Source organism: Sturnus vulgaris, chromosome Z, assembly GCF_052056855.1.
Source record: "Sturnus vulgaris isolate bStuVul1 chromosome Z, bStuVul1.hap1, whole genome shotgun sequence".
NCBI classification, from domain to species: Eukaryota; Metazoa; Chordata; class Aves; order Passeriformes; family Sturnidae; genus Sturnus; species Sturnus vulgaris.
This window is the reverse complement of record NC_142283.1, coordinates 20851969-20879500: the sequence shown is the minus strand read 5'-3', so window position 1 is coordinate 20879500 and position 27532 is coordinate 20851969. Positions and strand designations below refer to the sequence as shown.

The 27532-nt window shown below is 37.5% G+C and overlaps 1 protein-coding gene across 2 annotated transcripts in view; it reads left to right on the top strand.

Annotated features, from left to right (window-relative positions):
- DTWD2 (DTW motif tRNA-uridine aminocarboxypropyltransferase 2) overlaps nucleotides 1-27532 on the top strand; it is an 85646-nt gene that overhangs the window by 21950 nt on the left and 36164 nt on the right. For both annotated transcript variants that reach the window (XR_015799231.1, XM_014874355.2), the window contains exons 3-4: nucleotides 5649-5743; nucleotides 13975-14164. Coding sequence is in view for 1 of the 2 variants with exons in the window: in XM_014874355.2 (XP_014729841.1) it covers nucleotides 5649-5743; nucleotides 13975-14164 (285 nt within the window). In the remaining variant the exon portion in view is untranslated. The remainder of the gene's footprint in view (nucleotides 1-5648; nucleotides 5744-13974; nucleotides 14165-27532) is intronic.

The following is a 27532-nucleotide window of genomic DNA, read 5'->3' as shown; positions in this document are numbered from 1 at the left end:
GTGCTCACCACCCACTGGTGCCCAGCCCATCCCTCAGCAGCAATTGGCAGGTCCTGGCCATCCCCAGTTTAGATACTGGGCATGATATTCTATGGTGAAAAATATCCATGATAAGCCAATTCGAGTCGTCTGACCTGGACTTGCTCCCTCAAGATTTCTTATGCAGTTCCTCACTGGCAGAGTGTGAGACACTTGAGGAGTCCTTGGCTTAGGGTAAACGCTACTTAACACACTGATGTTTTTGTTGCTGCTATCAACATTATTCTCATCCTGGATCCAAGACATGGCATTGTATCAGCTACTGGGAAAAAATTAATTATATCCCAGCCAAAGCCAGGGCAATCATATAATGATTTTTCCTTTTACACTTCATGACTGAATACCAGTTCATTTGAATTGCTATATTTATTGTTCAGTTCTTCTGAAATACTATATCTTCTGAAATCACGCCTTATTTCTGTAATTCCATGCATGCAAGACATCTCAATTCTCCTACTAGAATTGAAAGCTACTTGCCTTTGTACAAATTGTAAGAATGAAATAACATTATTATTAAACAACATAAAGGCACATGGTGTGATTTGTGGAGTATCCTGTGCAAGGCCAGGAGTTGGACTCGATGATCCTCATGGGTCTCCTCCAACTCAGCATACTCTGTGATTCCGTGGTTCTATGAAGACAGTGTCTCACAGAGGTGCTTAGCATTGATCTGTGGAGAAATTTATTTTGATTGCAGCAGTGATCTTTTATTGATGTTAGAGTTCTGTTTAAAATATAAATTAAGCTATTCATCTTAGTGATGACCTTAGCTATTTCTCCAATGAAAAACTACAGCTTCAGAACTGCATGTGTTGGTTTACCAATAGAAGAACATACATTGATGTTTTTCTTTTTGGTTGACAGAGGCCTATGGAGGTGGATCATAAGGTGTTTAAAAATTGTACCACGATTACACAGATCTGGGTACATGGTGGATCTGCAAATTAGACTGTGGAATTCAGAAAATTCATGTACTCTCATGGTCCAGCTGTTTGCTTGACATTACACAGTTGCTCAATCAACATGCAGAGGGTAATTTCCTGAAGGAATTTAAGCAGAATACAAAAAAATCAGATATAAAAAAAGTCTTCTCTTGCAGGGAAATGAAACAGAAGCTATATTTGGGCCCTAAATGGGAAAACTGATTTTTAATATACTGTATGTAATGGCAATACTCTTCCATGTTACTTATTTCGAAAGTACCCAAATATATGCTGAAGTCACTTGCTGGGAAAAAGAAGTTTAAAAATATGCCAGAGATACTGAATTGGCATTTTAATTGTGTTGAATTTTGTGTTCATGGTGGAGGGTATTAGAAAAAGATTGCAGATTTTTCTAGATTTAATACACAATTCCTGTGTCTGTCTGGAAGGCTATCTACAATTTTTTATTATTTAGCAATCACAACAACTGTCTATTATAATAGAATGCAAGTTTCCCATTGCTCTATATTACATAATGATAATTCATATAATAAACTATCATTGGAAGACCACTATTGTGGTCACTATCCAACTATATGAGAGCCCTTGGCTTATCAGACAAGTCCTATTAAATGATGGGAAACTAAGAACATCATACAATGATCTTTGGAAGTGTTATCTCAGATGGTCACAGGTGGTGCTTTTGATTGCATAATTGCAGAGGCATACATGACAAAACGTAGATTCCCTTTGCTTGTAGCTTCTCATACTCAAAAGACAGTCTTGAAGGCAGATGAGCCTTCTGGACTGTATCTGATCCTTCAGTCGGCCATTGCATTACAGATACACTCTAACAGTCTTTCAAAAATATCCCATTAAACTAACTAGGTAGAGAATGTCATTCCCCTGCTACTCATCAGTCTTAACTGTCGTCCCCCATGTGCTTCAATTATTGGCTCAGGAAGTCTGCAGTGCGTTGGAATGAGCCTTCAACTATGGTCAAATGATGCTATTGAGACTGGTATTGAGGCAAGATAGTAATGTACAAAGTCAGGAATAACATTTCCTCTGTTCTAATGAATGTAACTCATGTCTTCACATTCACACTATCCAGAGGCCAAGCTGCTGGATAGACCTGTGCACATATCAGGTTTTGTGAAGGGGAGAGGAATCACTTACTGTAGAACAGTGAACCACGTGAGAAATCGCCTAACTTCCATTTTGTAAAATAGCCACATGAATTATTTAGATTTTTGTTTGTGAAGGAATCCAAGGATAATAAGCCATGTCAAGGTGTAAATACCTGTTTTCAGATCAGTGTTATTGTACCATCGCTCATCATGAGAATAATTTAAAAACTAAAAATATAGAAACCCAACCTCAGAAGTAGTGCAAAGGTAATGGAGTTATTTACTCAGTCTGATTTATTTTTCTTCTTTGGTTATAGGTAAATATATGTTATGTAAGTAAATAAAATGATTTTGTCATTTTTCCTTTTTCATGCCTGCTGTTATGATCCACAGGTCAGTGGCATAGCTAGGTGTTCAAAGCCCTTTTTGTCTTATCTTTGCCTTTGATTATTCTTGAAGTGATTGCAAGTAGGATGTAGGCCATTATGTACTTTTCAAAACCTGAGTGATGAGTGTAATTCAGGACAGAGCCTTGAAGCATAGCAGAGGGTATCTGTATAAGTTTCTTGTTTCCTGCCTTTGTTTCTGTAAGAATTTTCCATGTTAAACATCTGAGAAGAAAATTTAGACTTGTGTGTATTTACTGATTTAGTGTATTGATCTAATTCCAGTAATTAGTTTTGAGTTGCTCATTATAATACCTCTTCCATATAGTATTTCTTAGTGAACAGTAAAAAATGTGAGGGGGAAATTCTTTCTGCATGCCCTAAAAATTCATAAGCAAACATGAAGAAAATATATTCCCACTGCCTTTAATAAATATTTGTATTAGTTTGAACTGTCATTTCATTGTAGATGGATAATGCTCTGGTAACCAAAATTACCACAAATTCCCAGAAAACAAAAAAAACCCACAATGCAAAAGTAAATTGTCTTGAATCTGGCATGAAGTTAGCTTTTTATGCTGCAGCTCTCAGAGATCTGTGCCTCCACTGTTTGGACTACTGCTGAGCAGTGCTCACACAGTGTCAGGACTGTGCCTCCAAGACTGCCTTCAAAGGCCAGCAACCTCGGGGCAGACAAGAGGTTGGAGGGCAGGTAATCCTGGCTGACCAAATTCCATACCACATGACAACACAGTAAAGGCTGGGGAAGGTGAGTAGCGAATGGCATCTCTCATTGAGGCTTGTGTAGGAACTGCTACGTGTGCTGAGGCCCTGTTTCCCAGGAAGTGGCTGCACTTTGCCTGCTGATAGGAAATGGAGAATAAACTACATTTATTTTCCTTTGCTTCTACCCATGGCCTTTTCAACCTACAAGTTCATTTACATCTCATTTCCCCACCACATTGCACTGAGAAGGGAGAGTGGCTGGTGGGCAACAGGAGGGCAGCCAAGGTCAGCCCACCACATAAGTCCTTTAGTCCTATTTCTATCTGTGTACTTCAGTGGCCAAGTAATGAATAAACAAAGAGTTGCAAATGACTATTAGAACACTGAGAAGAACAAAGGAGAGTAACTGCTCACTTTCAAACTAGTGAATAAAAAAATTGCTGGTATGATAACATTACATACAGACTGGAAAAATACAGATTTTTTAATGAGGAAAATTATAAACAAATGAAACCCTTCTTAATTTTAGTTTTACTTACCTCTTCTTAAGCTTCTGTTCTCAGTTCCTTTCAGCTTTGCATTTTATGTTTTAGCTTCCATTGTTTTTAGATTGGAAAATTCCATTTCCTATGTTGGTAAAAGAATTTATTTCTTTGATATGAAGGGTAATTCTCAAGTAAGGATATGACATTGGAGGGAGCAGTTGAATAACTTTCTCCGGACTGATGACCGCTCTTTTGATTTTGCTTATCAGCAACAAATTGTTGATTTTCTTCCAGTTCCTTTATTACCACTTCTTAAATTCTTATGAAGAAGGGAGGCCTCTGACTGCTGAATTGGAATGTTATTTACTTATGATAAAATAAAGACAAATAATACTGTACCATTGTCAATGGCTTATTCTGCTTTGCTGAGGTAGAGGAAATTGATGGCAGTTTGAAGGATATTTCTCCCTCCCATTGCTGGCACTTCTTTCCCAAGTTACTTTGCTTATCGTCTGTCCCTAGGAGACATTATGCTGCTGCCGCCATGAAAAATGGTGGTGGATGTAGCAGGACAACTAGTCCTTCAACTCCATGATTTTTTTTAATAGAGAATCAGTACACAAGGTTCAGAAAAAACAAAATTAATAAAAGTTTTAGGCCACAGTAATAAGTCTTCAGAAAACTATTTTAATAGTACTTTGGTAGTAAGACAATGTGAGAGTGCAGGCAGTTGCACGTTAATGTTTGTGGAAGTAACATATGCCCAGACTGAGTTAATCAGGACTGCATGTGTTCACAAATACTGTTGAGTATGTCAAGAGATATGGCTCTTAATCAAAAGGCAGACCAAAACCTGCCTCCCTGGCCCTGGTTTCATTAATTAATCACGTGGTTTAAGGACTGATGTTTGGGTGTTCATTGTTTGAATCGTGAAACATTGAAATCGAGAATATTGTAAGAACTCATTTCTTTTACTGAGTTTAGGGCTTACATGATCCTTACCTGACATCTAGTGTCTTACCTCATGCTAAATTCAGCTAATAACCTTCCTTTGTTCATCTTATGAGAAATAAAGAAACGGAGACTTCCATTTTTGGTGTTGGCTTGCTATTTTCACTAAGTGCAAGATAAAACAGTGCTTCTGCTTCCTTGATTAGAAAACAAAATTTGAAATCCCACATACTGAAGCTCAAATGCTACAAATTATTGTCTAGAGAAAAGTTCTTTGCCAGCTCTGCTAAATGAAGCACAGAAATATAGTTCTCTGTTTGAGGAGTAAATAGTTTGCTTCAGCTCTCATTACTTCCTACTTCCTCCATTTTCTGAAGTCCTGCATCAACACAGTTCTCTTTAATGCTCTTTGAGAAATGAAGAGCCCCTGCTCCCCACCCAGGTGTGATGGTCACCTTTCTCATCTGTGGCACAAAGATGTATACAGGTGCCTGGTCACCACAGCCTGCATGGCACAAGACAGTCTTTGTGGCAGTGTAGGTATCATTGTCCAGATTACTCTGAATGAAGTGACAGTAGAATGTTTGCATTTTATACTCTGTTCTCATGCAACCCATCCTTTTTTTTTAAGCATCAGTGTAAATCGAGCCCTCCCCTAGTTTTCTACTGATCCTGATACTATTACATTAATGCTAATGCTTTTTTTTCCCCATTGTTTATTATTCTGTGATTTTCTCTGAAGTTTTTTTACTGTTTTTTATACTGATAACCCAATAGTTCAAATTTATGATGATAATCATAGATTAGTTGAGGCTAAGTTCGATCTTGTCAATCAAAACAATACAATTTGAAGCACCAAGATTGTTTTTTTTCTGAAGACTGTTTTGTCCAGTTACCTGCAAAAATTTTTTTTCTATCTATATTAAAAATTCGATAGAAAATGAAAACATTAGCAATTCAAGAAGCCTTTCTTGATTTTGTTCAAAAGTAACATTTCTTTTTTTACAGGAAAGTCGAGTGTTAAGAACGGTACCTCTGCTAGCGGCTTGTCTCCCTCCAGACAAATGTAAAATTTTGGTTGGTCGACGTTTTAATGAAGACAGGTGAGCAGGATTGCCTGTGCATTTTCTGGTTCTCTTTAAATTATAGAAATATATCTTTCAGTGTCTTTTTAAATAGCCAACAGTATTCTCAATTTTTATTTCAAGTGTGTGCACTCACTTTTGATATAAGCTTCTGATTTCCAAAGATAGTCAGAAACACTTGATACTTCCTTTAGGTTATAATGTGTTCTGTGCTCTTGGAGTGTTCAGATAACTACTTTCAAACTCTTAGCTGTTTCCAGTTCTAGGAAAGTAGAACTGTACTAGAACTTTACTACTAGTAGGACAGTACTAGGTCTGTCTTGCTATTCTGTTTTGTTCTTTTTTGATTTGCTTTATCTAACTAACCATTTGGTGTCACTGAAGTAAAACTGATAGTTTTTGCTCAAGTGTAGGAAATTGAGAAAACAGCCTTGTGTTGAGAAACTCTTAAAATTTGAAAAAATATATCACTTTCTTCTTCTTCTTAAAATTAATCATATGAAAGCATAGCTTTCAGAATTTTTAAATTATTTTTTTCTAATATTCTGAGACCTTGGAAAATATTGCTTTCCCATATAGCATCTTTAATCTTCTTTTAATTAGATGAAGCTAAATCTTAGAAACCAAGTCTTGGTATAAATGGCAGTGAAGTTTTACTACATATAGTTTCAGTAAAGCAAATAGAAATCATGCATACTTATGTAGGAAATTATTTTTCAAATTGAGTCAAATCCATAGAGGAAACTTTCTGTGGAGGTCAGTGTACAAAAATGTTGGAAGTTAACACAGAATAAGGCTTACACATCTTTGTGCTCCCTGTATTTTAACTAGAAAACATTAAAAATATATTGCTTTTCTTTCAGTCTTCTATGATAATAACTCTAATAGTTATGTAAAAGGTTCTAGGACACAGGAAAATTTTACTCCCTTCGTGCTAAATCTGAAAATGAAGCTACTTTTCAAACTGATACACATCAGGTAAAACACTGTGAATACAGTCTGCGCCTAGTAAATTTTTGAATTCTTTTAGAATTGATGATTACAGTATTAAAGCTGCTTCAAGTTTGAATACAGAAGTGTTTCTCTAAACTAGAGGATCCTCTTTAGGTCAAAACCTCTGGTAGAACATCTCATCCTCAAATTCTGTTAGATTTTTTTGCTATAAACCATGCTGGAGGTGGTGATAGAAATGAACATTTTCATTAGGTTAATATGAATTTTGGTGATCTGTCTTACCCAGGTGTGGGGCTTAAACTTAACACTTTCAGCATCTGCAGTGTGCCTGCTTTGTACTGTGGATGTGAAACTGCAGAAATTTGGAATGCTCGGTCATTGAGTTTATGCCTACCTTCTTGGGAAAAGGAAGGGTGATGGAGAAAAGTTATTTTCCAGCTTTGCAATGTGTTATTTTTACGTATTTTTTTCTCCTTGGCTATAAATGCATTCTGTCAATGTTTTTAAGCAATATTCCTTCCTTGTCAAAACAAAGGAACAGATATTTTGCAGACTTGTAGAAATATCTCAGTGTTTACTGTAAATGGGAAGGACTGTACTGGTCCCTGATCTTCTCTTAGGATGAAAGTCTCTGCTAATGGGACTTCTAAAGCCCCACAAATTGCAGTGCTTCATGTTACATTTTATGACACATAAAACTAAACAGGACTTGTTTGTTTTCTGGATGTTTTAAAAGCCATGCTGTCTTTAAGCAGTTTGGTACCTACTATACGGGCAACTCAATCAACCTTGTCCCCTGTCGAGACAATGTAACCTTGACTGGCACTGTGCCCGAGACAGAGACACAGTACTCTATGATCCATGTGACAAAAAGCACTTTATTGTTCTGACTTCGCCTTAAATATCTTTCTTAATGTTCCCAGGCAAGCACTTGTGATTAGTTGAGTTCAGGCTGCTCGGCTCTCTGACAAATAGCTTCTGCAGCTTGGGCTGGAACTCATTGGGTCAAATCCCTGTCTGTTTCCAAATCTGTCCTATCACTGTTCCCTGGAGGCCTGTCTATCAGGCCAGGCTGCTTCTTCCATATATGGCCAAATTAACGGCCCAGTACAAGCCAGCTTGCACTGTGACACGGCAAGACTTTTGTCTTTGTTAGTTTGAAGAAATAAATTGTTACAGAATGCTTGCTGATGTATTTTTGAAGTATCATTGTTTTGAAGCACATTAAGGCCATACCTTTGCTTTTGTTTGATGTTGTCTGGTACTGTTTGTGTCCTTTGCTGCTGCCACCAGAAGTGCGTGGTTTGGAAGGGTATAAACCAGTATAACTCAAGATCTCTGCTGTCACTGACCTTGTGTTTGGACAGTGGCTGCAGATGGAGGCATGATGTGGTGTACACATTCTTTCTCTGCATACATGTGGAACTCTACTGTGCGGCAGACCTGGCCAAGTGATAGCCTGGATGGTTGCCCGTACTCTTGTAAATAGTCATAATGGAATTAAATATTTGTATTATTAAGGGATCTAGCAGCTCTTGGCAACAACTCTGAAAACTTAGAACAGTTCAAGGCAACCTTTGTGAGTTGTAAGTAATTGTCCTTATGGATTTGAGTGAAAATTAAGCCATATGCAGCAGCTGATTTTCTTTGGAAGTCTCCATTACAGCAGCTCTAGCAGTGGCATGCCAACTAGCAAACTGATGTCTGCTTTTAAGGGGAAGTGTGCATACCATCACAGCTGGGTACTCTCAGTGCCCATTGCTTGAAGGGGAAGGCAGGTTTGCTGTCCAAGTGTACTTTGGTTATTTTTCCTATGCTTTGTAATCAGCATGCAAAATATATGAGGAGAACAAGGGGCTTTTATAAGGAGCTCTGGAATTGTGTCCTACAGAATAACAGGCATGACCTGAATGAAAGTGTAACATTTAGGTGTCCAGTAGTTATGACAGTAAGACAGAAAATCAGGATTTTAACTTTTTTCATGTTTGGATGAAAGAGTAAACATAAAGCACTTTTGTTTTGTAGGTTTGTTTGTTTGTTTGTTTGTTTGTTTTGTGAGAATTTTCTGTACTCAGTTCCTTCTTGGGTACACTTTTTTCATGTGGTTGAAAACTGACACAAAAATTGTGTAGATAGATTACATTTACCTTATTCTTGATTTGCCTATATTGCAGAAAAGCTGAAGAACCAGCTTCAGAAAGTCTTTCTAGAACTTGGTATCTTCAACATATAATTGACACCATAATGGAAAAGATGAGAAGGGATTAATCCATTTTTTTAAGAGCTAATATGTAACTTTTTTCCTAGTCTTCTCTGTTCTTCCTGCAATCTGGCATTTAAATTCTACTGGAAATATAAGGTGTTTGCATGGTGACTTGGCTTATCAGATAGCATTTCTCAAATAAAAAAACAGTTCAGTTTTTTAATCTGGATTTTTTTATTGGGAACACACAACAACTTTTGCAGCTTACTCTCTTCCAAAACCTTGATATGAACCCAACACAATGTATGTCACATGTGGGAAGACTTTCCCACTCTCTACAAGTACCTGAAAAGAAGTTATAGTGAGGTGAGTGTTGGTTTCTTCTCTGAACTAGCAAGCAACAGGTAGAACAAGAAGGAATATCTCTCAAGATGTGCTTCAATGAGACGTTTAGACTGGAAAATTCCTTCACCAAAAGGACTTTCAGGCAGTGGAGCAGGCTGTCCACGAAAGTGGTTGAGTCACCATCCTGGGAGGTGTTTAGAGACCCTATCTACATAGAGGATTTGGGGATATGGTTGAGTGGTGGACTTGGCACTGTTAAGTGTCCAGTTGGACTTGATTGTCTTTGAGGTCCTTTCCAATGTAAACAATTCTATGATGATCCTTGTGCTAATGTTTCTGTTCTCAAAGATTACGCTTTACATACAAGAAAAAGTAGATAAATGATTAAAAAGTAGATAAAACAGAGGCACTCTTGCTGGATGTCTCGTATGCTTCAGTCCTGATCCTAAGGGCCTCTTTCTGAATGTGGAAACGACAGAGGGTAGTTACCTTTATTTTTTATCCTTTTTATTACCTAATGGGAATTAGCACCTTACAGGAATTACATCAGTCTACAGTTTTCCAAACACAGGAGTACTGAGAGAGGCAAAGGCACCTGCCCATAACTAAGGTAAAAGAGTAAAAATTATAAGAATAACTGAGAAGTCCTCATTAACCTGGTGGTTTTGTACAGATAATATGTTAGCATCTGTTCTTTATTATTAGTATTGTTTGCTACTAAATGGCAGTGTTGTATTTTTAAAATTTGAATGCTTGCCTTTCACATTGGATCCATGTTGAATTAAAGCCATTTAGAGAGTTTGAGAGCAACTCAGTAGATGTGTAATTAAAATGTTTATGGTACAAAAATGGGATTATATTTAAATTACACATTTCAGGAGCATGCATCCCAGAAATAACGAAATGCTACTTAAGTACAATCATGAGAATGTATAAATCTTCTGTGACAAAGTGGTTGTATATTCAGACATGAATGAAACATATGAAAAGTTCTGCTTAGCAGAGATTGTTGTCATGCTAAATGGATTACAAAGGCCTGCGATACCTGCTGCATATCAAAACTAAAGCTGATTTATAAGAGAAGCAAGTATTGCAAATATTTCTCCTGTGGAGCTCAAGACCATAGTTGTATCTCACAGCCTAACTTTTAAGCTGTATCATCTGTTTGAGCTTTACATTAGCTGCTGGCCATGTCAAGCAGATTAAAAAAAATTGTTTCGGTGTATTTATAGAAAGACAAAATTATTATCTTTAGACTGATCTTACTTTTCATTATTGCAATAAAAATCTTGCCTGGATTGAAGTAAATTTCTACGGCTGTGAATGATACAAATTGCTTTCTCTTGGAATTCCAATTCCACCATTTTCTGAAGTCTGCAAGTCTGCAAGTATTGTGAAATGCCAATGAATGTAGGGGAAATGTCATAGTGTCTGTATAAAGGATTTTCCTTCAGCATAGTCTTTATGGAGGATATTCCTTCAGTTACTTGAAATCATTCTGTTTTGAGCATAAGAACAACTAAAGGCCATCATTGGCTGATGATATTCATTACATAAGTACTATAGAATTACAGAATACCATTATGGAAGGGGACTTCAAGGATCATCTGGTCCAAACTTTTTTAGCAAAAACACAGTCTAGACAAGATGACTAAACCTTGTGTCCAGTGTTGGGGAAGTCATGGAAGTAACATTTGGTGGGAGTTAAAGGGATGGAAGGAGTAGGAAGAGGAAAGACTAGGAGAGCTGTGATTGTTCATCCTGGAAAAGAAATGAGCTAATTGCAGTCTTCTAGTACAGGAAGGGAGCCTACCAGACAGATAGAGAGAAACAATTTACCAAGGGCATTTGACAGACCAAGGGGAAATGGATTCAAACTGAAAGAAAGTAGGTTTAGAATAAATGTTAAGATTCTTTACTTTGAGGGTGGTGAGGCACTAGGACAGATTGTCCAGAGAACTTGTGGATGCCCTGTCTCTGGATGTGTTCAAGGCCAGATTGAATGGGGCTCTGAGCAACCTGGTCTAATGGGTGGTGTCCCAGCTTGTGGAAAGGAGGTTGGAACGGGATGATGTTTAAGGTCCCTTCCTAACCCAAGCCATTATATGATTTTGTGATAATCCTTGGATGAGTATGCATTGAAACCCATTGTTTCCAACTGAATTGTATTTTGAAGACTAAAACATCAGTTGTGGTGTTCATAATATGAACTTAAAGTGCTTCACAATCAATGACTTTGGATAATCATAGCATGATTATCATAATCATATTCATAATCACATGGGTTTGGATTAGTTTTAAGAATTCATTTTTTTAATCCACTAAGAGTGTTAATGATTTAAAATATCTTCTGTCTCAGAATTAGGATAGTTTGCTCTTTGAAGACTTGGATTCTTAAGACAACCATGAAAACAATAATCAGTTTTCTAGGTTTAAGCCTTGAGTACTAGGCACCGTGTAATGAGATGGCCCCTTGCTTGAGATTTTATGTAGCAAGATTCTTGGTTAAACTAAACTGATACTATAAAAATTACTATAATGTAAGTAAGGCTTAAAGAAATTGGAGGCAGAGAAGTTTTCATGTACTTCTGTTTGCCACAGGGTTATCTTACAGATTTCTGGTTTCTGGTTACAATTATTGTTCTGTTCATTTTGGAAAGATGGATCATTATGTTTTGATTTTGTTTGTTTGTTTGTTTGTTCTTTGTAGTTAATGATGTTGACAGTAATGAAGCACATAGTGTTGAATCAATCTGGACTGTTTGCTGGAGGGAGGAGGCTGGCAGTGAGGGTGGTCAGATGGTGGAATACTATCTCCTGGCTTATTGGTACACTGAATTCCATTCCACTTTCATTTCATATACATCCTGTATGATACCATGTATGGTCTTAGGATCTCAATGTCTTGCACTTCAATCCTGCCTGAACTTAACACTCTTAAAAACATGTTTTCACATGCTTTCTCGGAGAGTGGATAATGGAGTGCAGGTTTAAGTACACCTTGTATATAGCAACTCAAAATCCATTATGAACCATTTCTTTCTTGCCTAGTCCTCTCCACTCCTACCAGTGCTTCCTCCTACAAATAAACGTTATTCTTGCTTGATTTTTGGAAAAGTGGTACAGGTGCCTGGTTCCTAGAACTTAAAAGCTCCAGGTGACAGTGATAATAGGAATTTCTCCATATGAAATTACATATTTACAGCATGCCTGTGTCTGTGTCCATGATCTTGCCCAAAGTGGATTTTGATAGGGATCATGAAGAGCCCACTTTATGTGCTGGCTATTGTTAATCCCATTCTGATACACCTAAGATGTGCTGGCTTCTCTTTCTACTTCACATGGCGTTTCAACTGCATATCCCTCCTCTCGTCCTACCAAATCAGAGTTACACCTTATAACCACTGAAGTACTATGCAGAATTAGTCTCTTATCTGATGTCACATGCTTTGGACAGTCAACCTTTGCTTTATATTTCTTCATGCTTTCTGATTGAGGCAACTCTGAAGACTATGTAATGACAGTGCTGAAATGAGTTTCGGACAAGTAATACAGACTTTGTTACAAGACTAGCCTTTTCTTGGGTTCTCCCCTACCAGTCTGCTTGAGACCACTAGACCACTCTGGTGAGACCCCATTTGGAGTATTGTATTAAGCTCTGGAGCCCTTAACACAGAAAAGATATGGACCATGGACAATGCTGGAATGAGTCCAGAGGAAGGCTGGAAAGATGATCAAAGGGCTAGACACATCTCTTATAAGAAGGGCTAAGAGTTGGAATTGTTCAGTCTGGGGAAGAGAAGGCTCCAAGTGAGACCTTATGGAAGCCTTTTGGTTCCTAAAGGGGGTTTCCATAAAGCTGGAAAGGGACTTTTGCAAGGTCTAGGACAAGGGAAATAGTTTTAAACTGGAAGAGACTAGGAGGTGTAGATTAGATACTAGGAATAAATTCCATCGGGGTGAGGCATGGAAACAGGAAACAGCCTACAGAAGCTATGGCTGCTCCATCCCTGAAATGTTCAGCGCCAGACTAGTTAAGGCTTGGTTTTTGAGACTTGGAGTACTATTTAAATGAAATGTCTTTCACAGATTTTTATAGACTAAGACAATGGTGTGCTGCAAAAACTTCAGGAGTTTCCATGAACATTAACTTAATGGACAGTAGTTACTCCTGTGGTACCATTGAAAAATGTAGAAGCCAACACGAAGGAAGAAGAGAGTGTAAAAGTATGGGAACTATAACTGTAGCAGTTAGTGCAAGTCATAATTTTAAAAAAGCCATCCCAGTGGAAATTACAACATTTTCAAAAGTGTCCTGTAGGTGTGGACCAGGAGTTGCTAACATTCTCTATATATACAAGGTTAAAAATAGGATAATTGCAGTAATTTTATGCCAAGTGTTTGAACAAATTTTTCTAGAATACATATATAAAATTTTGGTAAACAATTCAAAACGTCTTTGGCTCCAAAAGTCATTAGAATAGTGATTAAACATTGGAAAAGATATGATATATTGCATTATTCAGCTTTCATTGATAACTTTTGTGGTTGTTTTTTGACTGCCTCTGCTTAGAAGCTGAGGGAAAACCAACAACTTCTGAGGTGTTGGAAGGCAAAAGTGATAGATGAGAAAAGGACATTTTAACTAAAATTTGGTGGAAATGAGTGGGAGCTAATATCTGAACGTATATGTATGAGATGAAAACTTTCAATAATTAATTTAATTTTGTGTTTCTGTACATTGAAGGTATCCTGAATTAGCAACTGTGTGCAGAAATCCCAATACTCTAATTTTGTATCCTGGAGCTGAAGCAACCAATTTGGAAGAAGTTGCAGTGATGTCTTCTAGTCCATCTGTTATGATCATCATTGATGGAACATGGAGTCAGGCTAAAGATATATTTTACAAAAATGCTCTCTTCCGCCTTCCCAAGCAGGTGAGTTATAAATTGTAAAATAAAAATTCTAAATTTGTCTAAATTTGATCAGTCAGAAACAAGAGAAAGGCAGCTCCAACAACTACTTAAGAAATTTGTAAGATTGTAAGAAAGATGATTGCAAATATTGAGTTTCCACTTTCTCACTTGAAATTTGTTTTTTGTTTGTTTCTGAGTTAGTGTTTGTACTTCATAGTGAATCGTTTTGCAAAATTTAAAACTAATTTGTGTAGAAAATTTTAGTGTGTTGTTTAAGATGTTAAAATATATAGATTGAAATAAGCACTAATTGATTAAAATAAGCATTTCTTTTCCCCTGCATAAGTATTTTACATTGCAGAAATAGGAAAGCTGAAAGTTAAATTTTGTAGCCTCTTAGGAAAGGATCACACTCTTCTCATGTGTGGTCTCTACCATATTAAAAACTCTATCTCAGATAACATGTGACAAATACTGTCCATTTAATTTTATAAACAATAATTTTATGTCTATCAAGTATTTTCATCAGAATACGATTGTTTGTCTATGTTTAATTTTTTGACAAAGCTGCCATTTTTATTCAGAGACATTCTCGAAAGCGTATTTTAGAAAAAGTATTAATATAAACATGGAAAAAATAATTTTCTTTATCATTGGATCATAATAATATCCCTGAGGCTGTTAAGATATTTATTTTATTAAAATAATGGACAGCAAACTTATGGATCATTTTACATACAAGTAATGCTTTTAAAATTATTAAATTCTGCCTAAGGCAAATTGGAACTGATAAAGACCTTGAAGTAATAGAACAAGTAAAAATAATGTAAATAACTCAGTTATTTTACTCAGAACAAGTAAAAGTAAGTAAAAAACTCTTGGAAAATTGAGCAGTAGTATTCACTATGATACATTAAACATTATTTAATAAAATTAATAAATATATATGTAATTATTATATATTTTTAAAAATCCATAATACCCAGTTGTTACTTTACTTTATTTTAATAATTTTATTTTAATATTGCATTAGATTTCACCAAGATATTAAAATGTATCTGCGCACTACAAGTAAGGAAAAAAACATTTCATGTTTATAAACAAATGTGTTCCTACCATGGGAGGTTATTACACCAGAAATACTAGATATAAATCACATCTACATGTGATTTAATAGACACTAATTTGCCCATAACTGTTTTCTGTATGTTAAGAAGTTTTGTGCAAAATTTCAATGCTGTAGGAGCAAATGTTGGTGTAGGATGTTAATCTATAACTCTCTGGACATGAACATGGATAAAAAGACGTGACAGCCCAGAGAGATGTTTTTCTATGGAAGTTGATAACTGGGTGCTGTGTACATTCCTTCCCTGCAGGCAGGCACCTCTGTACAGGGTGTAAGACTTTGCAGAAGGGAGTGACTAGATATGGTTTATCACTGGAGTGAGTCACAGACTTCCTTTCTGAAAAAGCTCAGAGGCATTGATTTATGAAACAGTGATGCAAAGGATCATGCTTTAAGCTCTGGGGAAAAACATCAGCAGACAGCAGGAATATAAAAAACATTCTTAGGAGATTTGCTTCTTTTCTTTGCATACTTGAATTCTGTATTTCATTGATTGCAGTCTTTAACGGTTGCAGTTATTAATCAACACTCCTTATCTGGTCCTTTTTTCCAAGGAAAGCTATATTCTGCCATCCCCACCCATTTTATTTGATTTGCATTGCTTCTCTTGTTTTAAAGGGTTTAGATTCTTAGAGTAAATGGATAACACAGTGATTCTTGAAGTATTAAGTTAATAAAAGTATTAATTTTTTCTTAAACTATGGTAGTTAGTTTCATCCATCTAGCAAATATAGCGGAACTAAAATCAAGATTTGGTTTGATTTTTATTTTATATGCTACTTTATACTTTCTATTATTCAAATCACATGGATATGCTATGATGACATTGTTGGAGTTCCCAAATGCAAAAATAGCTTGCCACAGGAAGCAGTGTTTTCCTATGTTGAAGTGTGACCTGGCGGACTTCAGTCTCTTAGATAAGTTTAAAGGTTACATTTAGTGGTTTGACTGTTTTTTAAGCTTTTTTTTGGTGATATGATGTGATGTGTGTCTTGGTTTGAAAAGACAGGTATTTGCTGAAAGAGACTGGAGCCTCTCTTTGAAATGGAGAGGGTAAACCTCCCCCTTCCCTCCAATTTACTATAATTTTGAAATTAAGGGGCTCTTAGGCAAAGATATGGGGGTAGGAATAACAGTTCTTTATTGGTTTGTATATATATATATATATATATATATATATATATATATATATATATATATAAATATGTGTATATATGTGTATATATATATATATATGTAACAAGGCAAACAAAACACAACAACAATAGCTACGAAATTAACAACAACAGAGTAGAAAACGCAGTAACAGTTCTCTCGGTTGTGGACAGCATTCCCCTGTGGTGCAGTTACCATCCCAGCTGGAAGTCAGTGCCGGCCAGCTCCCGGTGAGCAGGGGGACATGCAGTGTCCCCACGTGGCTGCAGGGGCGCTGGCGACGATGGCGGCTGTGTCCCAGATGGGAAGGGCGGAGGGGAGACGCTGCTCACGGATGCCGGAGCAGTGTCGGTCCCGATGCTCCAACAGGATGCCTGAAGTCGGCAGAAGGTGCAGGAGAGAGCGTCCTAGCAGGGAGGTTGCGGGATCCCACAGCCGAGGAAGGCAGCTCCCTGTGTCGGCGTGGCAGGGAGAAGTTTTCCTAGCGACCGTCCTTTTCCGAGCCAAAGAAGCGAGAGAGACAGCGACTCCCAAACATCTCCTTTACCTGCCCTCTGGATATCGTCGTGTTTCCCCCTCTTCTCCCCCACTCCCCCCCTCCCCGACAGAAACTGTCGCTAGCCATCTGAGCTAGGGTGTCGCCACAAATTATTAGCATTAACAATGGAGAAAATTCCACAGAGAGAAAAGGGAAAAAACCCAACCCCCCAACATTATCCACCTCAAATTTTTCCCGTACCAACATGGTACATCAAAATAAAACCTTTAAATTATGTACATACATGCAGTTACAGATACAGGCACAATATCATAGGTACACAACCCCCAACGCTGTGCTGTCAGAACTTGTGCTGTAGCTGCAAGTAGTCACCTGTGAGACAGGTAAGGTTCAGTGAAGGCACTGGCTGAGTACAGAGCAGTTGGAGCGCTGTGTGCACACCTGCATATTAGACTAAATTTGGTTATTTTGTGTTGAAATGAGCTTGAGGCACCTGTGCAACCGCCTAGAACTTCTAAGTGGTTAAAATTAGCAGTAATGTGGGAGAAGGTTATTATAAAACCGTATGCAAATAAACACCAGCATTGTTAAAGACTAAACTTTGTTCACCCTGTGACAGTTTTCTCTTACATCTTTCTCACTGAGCTAGATATCATGGCCAACATTGTAGGGTTTTTCTGGCTTTTTACTATTTCTACATTTTTTCTTGTTTTCTGCATCTTAGTTCATATTTAAATACTCTGTAAATGGTTCCCTATTTAAAAAGAGTTTTTGCTGATCATGTCTTGAAACTTTGGGTTGATATTACAATTTTTGTGGGACGCAAGTGAGTAGAATATCCCTACATTTGAAATTCAAGAGAGTGGGCTTTGGCCCCAGAGAATGAATTAAGTGGATATGACAGCAGCTTTATAGAAGGGATGTTACAGGTGAAGCAGATGTGATACCTGTAGGCATTATCTGTAATATAAAAAGAAACTAGAATTACTCAGTAAATAGTGATTTGAGATTTTAATCAATATTCTAGAGCTAGAAAAGAGCTATTTTAGTAATGAGGAGGTTAGCAGTTCTTTATTGCAAGATGTACTACAAGGACACAATATATTGGAGGCATTGAAAGGAATATTTAATTGTATTACTTTACAGCTTTGCTGACTTTGGGTAATACAAACTGCTATGTTGAATGATTGTCAAGGTACTGTGGGATATTTTAATAAACTCAAAACTATTGTTTTAAATTAGTATTAAAATCTTGAGATCTCCAATAAAAGCTCTTTTAATTAACAGCTCAGTCAGCACAGCATTTTTCTTTGAAAAAATATGTTAAAAGAAATGTAAATTGTGCTCTTTCAGAAAGGCCCAGAGAAAAAATTTATATGAATATAATATATTTAACTTTATCAGAAAAATGTAAATTTATGTCTTGATCCAAAATAATTGTCTGGATTTTTTTTCATAAATTACAAAGCATGAACTTGGACAAACTTTATTGCAAAAATGTATGAGGCACTGGGCTTAAGGTAACTTTGCAGAATCACAGAATCAACTAGATTGGAAAATACCTTTGAGGTCATCAAGTCCAACCTAGGACAGCATACCACATTGTCAACTTGGTGACACTGATACCAAGCACCACATCCAGTAGTTTCTTAAAAGTTATTTCACCTTTAGGGACAGCGACTCCACTACCTCTCCGAGCAGCCCATTCCAGTGCCCAATTACCCTTTCTGTAAAAAATTCCTCCTAATGTTCAGCCTAGACCTCCCCTAGGGAAGCTTAAGACTTTGTCCTCTTGTCCTATTTTTAATTGTGTGGGAGAAGAAACTGAGCCCCACATGGCTACAGTGTCCTTTCAGGGAGTTGTAGACAGTGATAAGGTCTCCCCTGAGCTGCCTCTTCTTCAGGCTAAACACCCCCAGCTCCCTCAGCTGCTCCTCATATACCTTTAATAGTTTTTAATATGATTATTACATCGATTACATAGGGTGCTCCATGAACTGGCACCCTGTGGAGAAGCACATTATCCCAGGATGTTTTGCATAGCCACAGCTGAGGAAGAGGTCACACACTGCAGGTTTTCATGGAAAAACTGCTGTTGCAGAGGGAATACAGAGAAGGGATTCAGTTATCTTGGAGGAGTTGATGCAATTAGTTTGAGAGAAGAGCTAGCCATTTGGCACAGTCCATGTGGTGTTGTGTTGTGTGAAGCAATCACAGGCCACTGTGGGTGAAGCTGCTTCTGTTTATGAGGAGATAAGCACATCATAGTGGGAAGAGATGACTGAACCCCACTTTTGGCTGTTTACTCCTTCAGCACTAAGTACAAATTGAAAAAGTTAGCCTGAAAACCACATATATAAAAAGCAGGCAATCTATCCCAAGTGCTTACTGTTTTATCAGAAGTAGGTAATACAGAAATCATTTTATTTATGGATAAGTATTTTTGGATCACTGTTGTAAATCCAGGAATCTGCTATCCCAAACCTGAATTAATTATTTCTATCACTTGATATTGTTTTCCTATTTTAAAAACACAGTGACAATCTTTAGGTCATCATGCTTATACTGGATAATTGTAGAAAATAAATATCCGTCCCTTAAAAATATTGGAAAGTGCTACGCAGTTGGTTGCTGGTTGTTGGCTGTTTTTTGGTAGAGATGAGAAGTAAAGAGAAAATGTTTACAGGCATTTTCTGGATTGTGTTATTTACTCCTTTCTTATTATTTTTTCCATCTTCCTGGTCTTGTGGCTGCCCAAGGTGTAGCCAGATTATGACAGGAGGGTCCATGCTTGGCCTGTGGCTCCCTGCTTCCCCACTCTTGGGATGGGTTGATGTTATCTTGCTGTGGCATTGAGGCAGAGGTGGGTTCCAGGGCTAAATGTGGTGGGACCTGAGGAAGCACGTGGTTGTTCCGAGGCTTTGACAGGCTTTGCACCGAGCCCTGTGCCTGCTGAAGGGGAGATTGGTCATGTTTAGTTAAGGCTTTGAAACCCTTGTTTGTTGTACGTGTTTTCCTCCCACCCTGGATGTCCAAGATCCATGCTTGTCCCAGGTGTACTATGCTGTTTTCTGTGTGAGGCCATGTCCGTAAGTCCTGCTGGCACACATCTGTCCTTGCTAACCTGTCATCTCATCTGGCTCATTCCTTGGGAGAGGACAGTAGAGTCCTCCTCCTGCCTTGTCTGCCCTACTGGCAGTGATTCAGCCCTGGGGTGACTCAGTGCCCTTCAGGGCTCTCTCTCTCTGGCCCGGATTCGGGGCTCAGCAGAGATTTTGCTGGATTTCTTGGATCCTGTTTTTTCCCGGTGCCCCATGTGCTCCTTCCTCAGAGGAGAGGAGTTTTGGGTCAAGAATAGTGCATGTCAGAGTGTGCTCTGCGGCTGAGCAGCGGTGGCACTGTGAGCTGCACCATGCTATGCTGATGCCAAGGGGACTGTCCCTGCCCATGTTCTGGAACAGGTCTCACCACCTCAGTGTCATCACATTTTATTTTGAGAATTTTGAGGGATAGGGAGAAGAATTCATATTCTGGTATTCAGGTACCAGTAAATAGTTCTAAGTGAATGTGGAATGAAAACTGTATTTCCCTCTAAATTTAGGCTGAAGCATCAGCATCAATCTAACCAACAGTCAAGAAAAAAATCGATTTTAGACAGTCAGGAATGAGGCATAAAGTATTGTTCATTGTTATTTTTTTTTTGCTTTTTCTTCCTATGTTGTTATGTGTAGCATTTATATCTAATAAGCTACATTTTGTAGTGACAAAATACTTTGTAAAGTCTCAGAAGACTATAGAATATTTTCATGAAGTTAGCATTCCAGTTTTAATGTTACCATTTTTACAGATTGTTTAACTTCTTGTTTCTCCCTTAACTCACTGTTAGTCTGAATGGCTGTCTGCTTGTGCATGAGTGGGCCCAGTTTAAGGTTGAGGGAAGCTCATTCATTGTGACTTTTAAAATTCTTTGTTAATGCACTCTTCTGCTACTAAATGCGCATAATAATGTCAGCAGCATTGTGCCAACAAATCATCCTATTTATGCATTCATTACAACATTGCTGTTATTCATATATTCAATACCTAATTTTCTTTTCCCATCATGCCTTCACAATTTCTGACACATCTATTTTGTTTTCCTCATACTTTCCTTGTTACATGAAAATTGTATATAATCAGATATCATCAGCTGAAATCTGGTTTCTTACAGCAAATTTTTAACCTTTGAGCTTTATGTTCAGTTCAGGTTGCACTGTATTCTTAAATGTGCTTGACTAGTCATGAGCATTTGTGAATGTATGCTTGTATTGTCAAGCACTGATTCTCAAGCAAGTTGGTATTTTAATATCCAACTTAAATTATGCTTGGGATCTCTCTTGCTCTTCCTCTCTCACCCTTATCACCGTTCCCTCCCTGAGGTGGAATTTATTTTCTAATCAAATTTCTTGGAGCCCAAGATCTCACTTTTAAAGAGTTTAACAGATCTGTATGCGGTCTTGCTTGAGCATTTAAAAAACAAGAGGTAGCTTTGAGATCAGGGAATCATCAGTAAGTCTAACTTACTGTAACTACTCTTTTAACAATTGAAAATAATTTGTATATTTCTTCTCCTGCAAGAATGTATGGCAGAACCGTCCAGAAATTGCAAGAATATATGTGTACATTCAAAAGTACACATTTGTGTATTGATTGTTATTGAAGGGTTTTGCCAAACACTGTCTGTACTATCATTTTAGTGAACATTAGAGATTTAGAGGCTAGAGTTTTTTATCAAGACCATTTATTTGCATTAATCCTTGTAGAAAAACAACCTTTAATTATAAGAAATTATTTCAACTGATGCAAAGCAGGCTTTCTATATAAGCATTTTTAGTGAGGACCAGGTAATTTAAAATTATAATTTTGTTGATATATTCACCTATGTGTTGATCTATTCACCTGTCTGCATCAGAAGAGTGCTAATCTCCTGAGTGTTAGACTGCATGGTATGTGTGTATATGGTCATGCATGACTTTTCTTAGGAGATAAAGTCATTCCTCCAATTCTCTAAACTTCCAGGACAAGTGATGCAAAGGAAGTTCTCGAAATAAGGATAAAGTATACAGCATGATCTTTTGGCAACAAAATTTTAATGTTGAGCTCTAGGATTATCAGTTTTCTGAGTACAGTCATGTCAGTGGATTCTTAGCCAGTCAATAGTGAAGAGTCAGAAAGTCTTAACATCACAGTAGAAGATTATCACAGTCTCTGATTGTTGCATGAGTGCTGCATATTGTTGGCTGTGTTTCTGCTTATCCTTTCACATACTTAGGTACTTTGCAATAATGCCTGTACCAAATAATTTAGTGGAAAATCTGATTAAGAATAGGATTAGGAGATCCAGGGATATATATACAGTACTGGTCTAACTCAGTGCAACTGTTGAAAAAAGGTGACATATCTTACAAGTTAACTGAAGCTGTTTACCCACCTGCTTCATGGCTCCTTCAGAAGCAATTGACTGAAGCAGTGTGCAGAAGTCACTTTTTTGCAGATCCCTCACCAAATACCCTCAATAGAACTGTGTCATAAGAAGAAATGTTGTCTTGTATAAAAAACACTAAAAAAGGCATCAGTAAATGGTCTAGTTTTTTGTAATTTTATTTTATGGTTTGTAGAGATATTGTTAGTGAACCCTGCAATGAATCCATGTTGTTTAGCATATTCTGAAGTAATACTAAAGGTATACTAGTTAAATGACAAAATGTCATCATGACATTAAGTTATTGAAAGTGATAGTGATAACTCTTAGGTGGATTGTGAAGTTCACTAACTGGACATTAATACAGCACAGAAAATTCACTGTAGATAAATACTAATGAAACCATATTAAAAAAACTTTTTTTTTTTTTTTTAAAAATCTCTTAACAGGGCAATTTACTTGTCAGCAATGAGATTTTGGGATTATAATAATAAATTTGATGAAAACCTCAGTTCAGTGCCCAAGAGCTAGATGCACATCTGTTTGCTTGAATGCATGCAGTCCCTTTCATGCCCAGAGGCCTCCTTAAAAAAAGTGCACAAATATTTACAAAAAAACTAGAAGAGAACTAAGGCATCTAACTACATTATCTGTGTATATTTTAGAGTTTTCATACACAGAAGACAATACTTCAAATCCTGAACCAAATTTAGAATTGTTAAATTGTCATGCACTTAGGCAGTATCATTGATGACGAGATTTTTTTTCTGCTTTGAAATCTTTGCAGCAAATACACCTTGAACACTTCTTGTAGTAAAACAAATTGAAAAACTATTTGTTGGTCCAGTACAGGAATTTTTAAAATTGTTAATTGGAACTGGGATTCCAATTTGTTGACTTTCTGTTTAGTACTAGTAATCAAATATGATGACAACTCTCTTAATGTGCAATCTTTGTAGATTTACTTCCATCACATGTAAAGTAATAGCTGTAAAGCCCCAAAAAATGGCTTGACAGACCTCTTAAAGGGGCTTACAGTTTTTTCATGTACTCGGAGTTAGATGCATGGGAGAAATGCTGGCAAGACATCCTCCAGCAACAGAAAAAAGAGCTTTAATGGCAACTTCAGAAAAGCAGAGAACTCTGGCAAAAGTTTAAAGCAACATACAATCAACATAAAACGCTTCACAAAGTATTAACTTGATGCCCAATTCAACTTAGCAGGCTCCAAGCCCATCCAGTTTTAAGTTTCTCAAAACTCCAGGAAAAGGAAATTAGAAGACAGAGAGAAAGGCAGAAATGCTGTACAAAAGAACAAACACTCCTGGTTCCAGTGGTGGTCAGCTGATCAGAAGTCCAACAGGAAGTGGACTCAAGACCTGTGCTTGCCTCAGGTCCTGGCTGAACTACCCTTTGGCTTTGCTACACCCTTTTCCCAGGTGGGACTTGCCCCATCCGACCACTCTGGGGCAAGACTGGGGCTCCAGGGGCAGCTATGGAGTATTGCCTGTGTCATGCCCAGGGACTAGTGGCCAATGTAGGTCTGGGATACAGGCCCGGGGTGGGGTGTGCACCACAGGTCATTGCCTCACCAAAGGCAAGGCCCAACCTGCCCTTTTCCTGTGCCTGAAATGTTCCAGCCAGCAATCTGCCCAGTCTCTTGGATATCCTCTCCAGCATTTATTTGGAGCTGAGCTCATTGCAGCTCACCTTACCTGCTTTTTACTTCTTTGGCAATTAGTTTAAGGTCTTCTGTAGTGTATAAAAAAACTTATCTTGCAAATTGTAGAACCATAGGATGGTTTGGGTTGGAAGGGACCTTAAAAATCACATAGTTCCAGCCCTTTCTACAATGGAGGGACTATATCAGTGGACAAAGAAAGGGCTACAGGTGTCATCTATCTGGACTACTGTAAAGCTTTTGACAACAACATCCTTTTCTCTAAATTGGAGAGATATGGATTGGGTAGGTAGACTGATGGATGAGGAAGTGGGTGAACAGTCACTACCAGAGGGTAGTGGCTCCGTGAGGGTCAATGGCTCAGTGTTGCAATGGGAATCAGTGGCAAGTGGTGCCCTAAGTGGTCTCTACTGGGAGCAGTGTTATTTAATATCTTCAGTCATGACATAGACAAAGGGGTCAGGTGCACCCACAGCAGATTTGCAGATGACTCCACGCTGAGTGGTGGGATGACACTCCTAAAGGATGTGATGTCATCCAGAGGGACATGGATGAGCTGAAGAAGTAAACCTGTGGAAGCCTCATGAGGTTGAACAAGGCCAAGTGGAGGGGGGCTGGACTAAATTACCCTTAAAAAGTCCCTTCAAATTAAACTATTCCATGATTCTATGAAAATAAATAAATAAAAAACCCTGAGGTTTTTATGTCTTTCTATGTATGATGGACTTTCAGCTCAGATATCATAGCTAAATTTTCTTAAATTCAGTTTCCCTCATGTTTCCAATTGAATTTAGGTGTTCTTCATTACACAGTTTGATGGGCTTGAAATGAAGTAGAAAAAAATGTGATCTGCCAGTAGGTGAGGTAAATGCTGCCATATGCTTTTTTCTTAAACATTTTTTTAAGCTGTTTGCTCATATTTATATGAGATCCTAGGAATCCTGTGGTAAAATGTATCATCATAAAGCTGTTGAAATAGGTTGTACATTTGCCATGTATTAAAGGTAAACATAATAGTTTTGAGGCAAGACCTTCAGGGTGATTTATAAACTTGTTTGTGGCAATAAACTGCGAAGTTTCAAGGTGCCACACAAATTTTCTTACTCAGCACTGCATTTGTCAAAGGGTCATTCCTGCTGAGTTTATTTACTCCCTTCTGTCTGACTTTTTTGTGACATTCTTTCTCTGTGCATAAAATGGGTACTGTCTGCTAAACATCTATTTGCAAACAATATGATCAGGTTGTTAGAACACTTAATGTTAAATTAAAATACCATAGTACTACAAAAAGGCCCTCAAAATGTTTCACTGTCTTCAATACAAAGGAAAAGTGTACAAAAGGTGTTACGGATGACAAGAAACTGTGGTCTTTGACCTCATAAACTGGTTAATTAAAACCATGGCTGCCACTTCGTAGTTGATGTTCTGTCTTCTAAAAAGGCGCTATAAATTTGAAATGTCAAGGTTATATCCTGTCTAGAACTCCAGTCAATGGAAGAGAACTTCAGCAATTTCTCAGGCAGAGGGAGCTTTTCTTATTCTCAGCTTCTGAGAAACATAGCCCAAATCTATTACAGTTTGGAAGATGGTGAGATTAAATATTTATGAAACACTTAGGCATTTCTGTTTCTTTTCAGTTGTTCACTGACCATCTTGTAAAATGCCTGAGTAGTTGTCAACACAAACCAATCTTTGAGATTCCAGAGTTTTGATCTTTCACCAAAGTCAGTCACATCAACATCTGTTTCAAGAATTCTTTGCCAACTTACCTTGTTGCTCTTGTTAAAACTTCATGCTGTGCAAAGTGAGTAGCACTTACTGGATTGTGTTTGTGGTTTCTGTGTTGCCTCTGCTGGGTGAGCACGGGTTCACATATGGTATGGGATCCCTGAGAGTAAGTCTTATCAAGCAGCTTGGGTGAAACTCTGTCATCATAGGGATCCTTTGGGAGAGCATTCTTAACCCTCTTCTGTAGGAATCCGTGAAGGGACGTGCCAGGTATTCACAGGACTTCACTGACAAGAAAGAGAGAAAGAGAGAAAGAGAGAAAGAGAGAAAGAGAGAAAGAGAGAAAGAGAGAAAGAGAGAAAGAAAGAAAGAAAGAAAGAAAGAAAGAAAGAAAGAAAGAAAGAAAGAAAGAAAGAAAGAAAGAAAGAAAGAAAGAAAGAAAGAAAGAAAGAAAGAAAGAAAGAAAGAAAGAAAGAAAGAAAGAAAGAAAGAAAGAAAGAAAGAAAGAAAGAAAAAGAAAGGAGCTGCTCATGCAGTATGGAAAGCAAGGCAGAAACCCTTGCCACTCTTTTTATTTAAAAAAACCATTCCTCTTGAGGTGCACCTGCTTTTTAATTGAAGTGGTGCTGCTGGAGTTACTAGGTAGGAAAGTCCCATGGGCTTCCCCTGAAGGGTTAAATGCTAGACAGGAAGTTATAAAACGCCACCTGGTTTAAAGCAAATTGTACAGCGGATGTGATGAAATGCTAAAGTTAAAAGGTGTAGGACACTGAATTGTAGTTGGCTTCTATTGGCAATTCAACTTGCAATAGTACCAGAACTATCAATACAGCATTAATGCATAGTTTAATTTGCTCAGCTATGCACCATGCACAGCTGAGCAAATGCTGAATTTAATTTTTTTATTTTTCTGTTAATGATGGGTAAAGTCATGAATGAGTTGGTGGAGAAACTGTAATGGTTTGAGATTCACTGAATACCTACATGATGCTTTTTAACAATAAGTGGGGTTTGTGAACTAGTCCTCTGGTATATTCAGATAATAAAACTTTATTTGGGAATTTGCCATTTTCAAGCCTAGAGGATTAAAGAATGGGTAGCACTTCATTTCTGAAAGCATGTTCAAAAATCAGAAGAATTTCATTGATGGAGCAAGCAGTTACCCTAAAGTGTAATCAGTCATTTAGATAAATTCCTTCTAGAGAAAGTTAAAACTTCCTTCTAATGTAGTTAGTGCTTACAGACATAATTTTAATACATATCTTAACACCTTGAGAATGGATTACGATTAATGTAAAAGCAGAAATATAAAACCATTTGTTCATCTTCACACAGAAAGCACCCAAAACAGAAGAAAAAGCAAGAGTCACTATTGTCATCTGGCTGTACCTTAGTTGACTCTTATTCTGATTGCTCTCTGAAGTAATTTTTATAAAATCTCCTATTCAATGAGCTCAGGAGATGCAGAGAAAAATAATTTTTCTCATCTCCACAGTTAGGAGACTTCGGCAAGTGATTTTATGAGGGCCAGATAATAAATAGTGCCAAGCAGCAAATGAATTTTTTACAGTCTCTTTTTATCTTTATGCTTTCCTCTCTTTTTATTTGTTATGGTTTACAATTTGCATGAGAGAAATTAGATACTAAATTTTGCAATAGAACCTAAATAAATGAACAATGCTCAGTTTAATTCTGCATGGGAAAGAAGTATGATCATGATTAAAGAGTGCAGGTGAGCA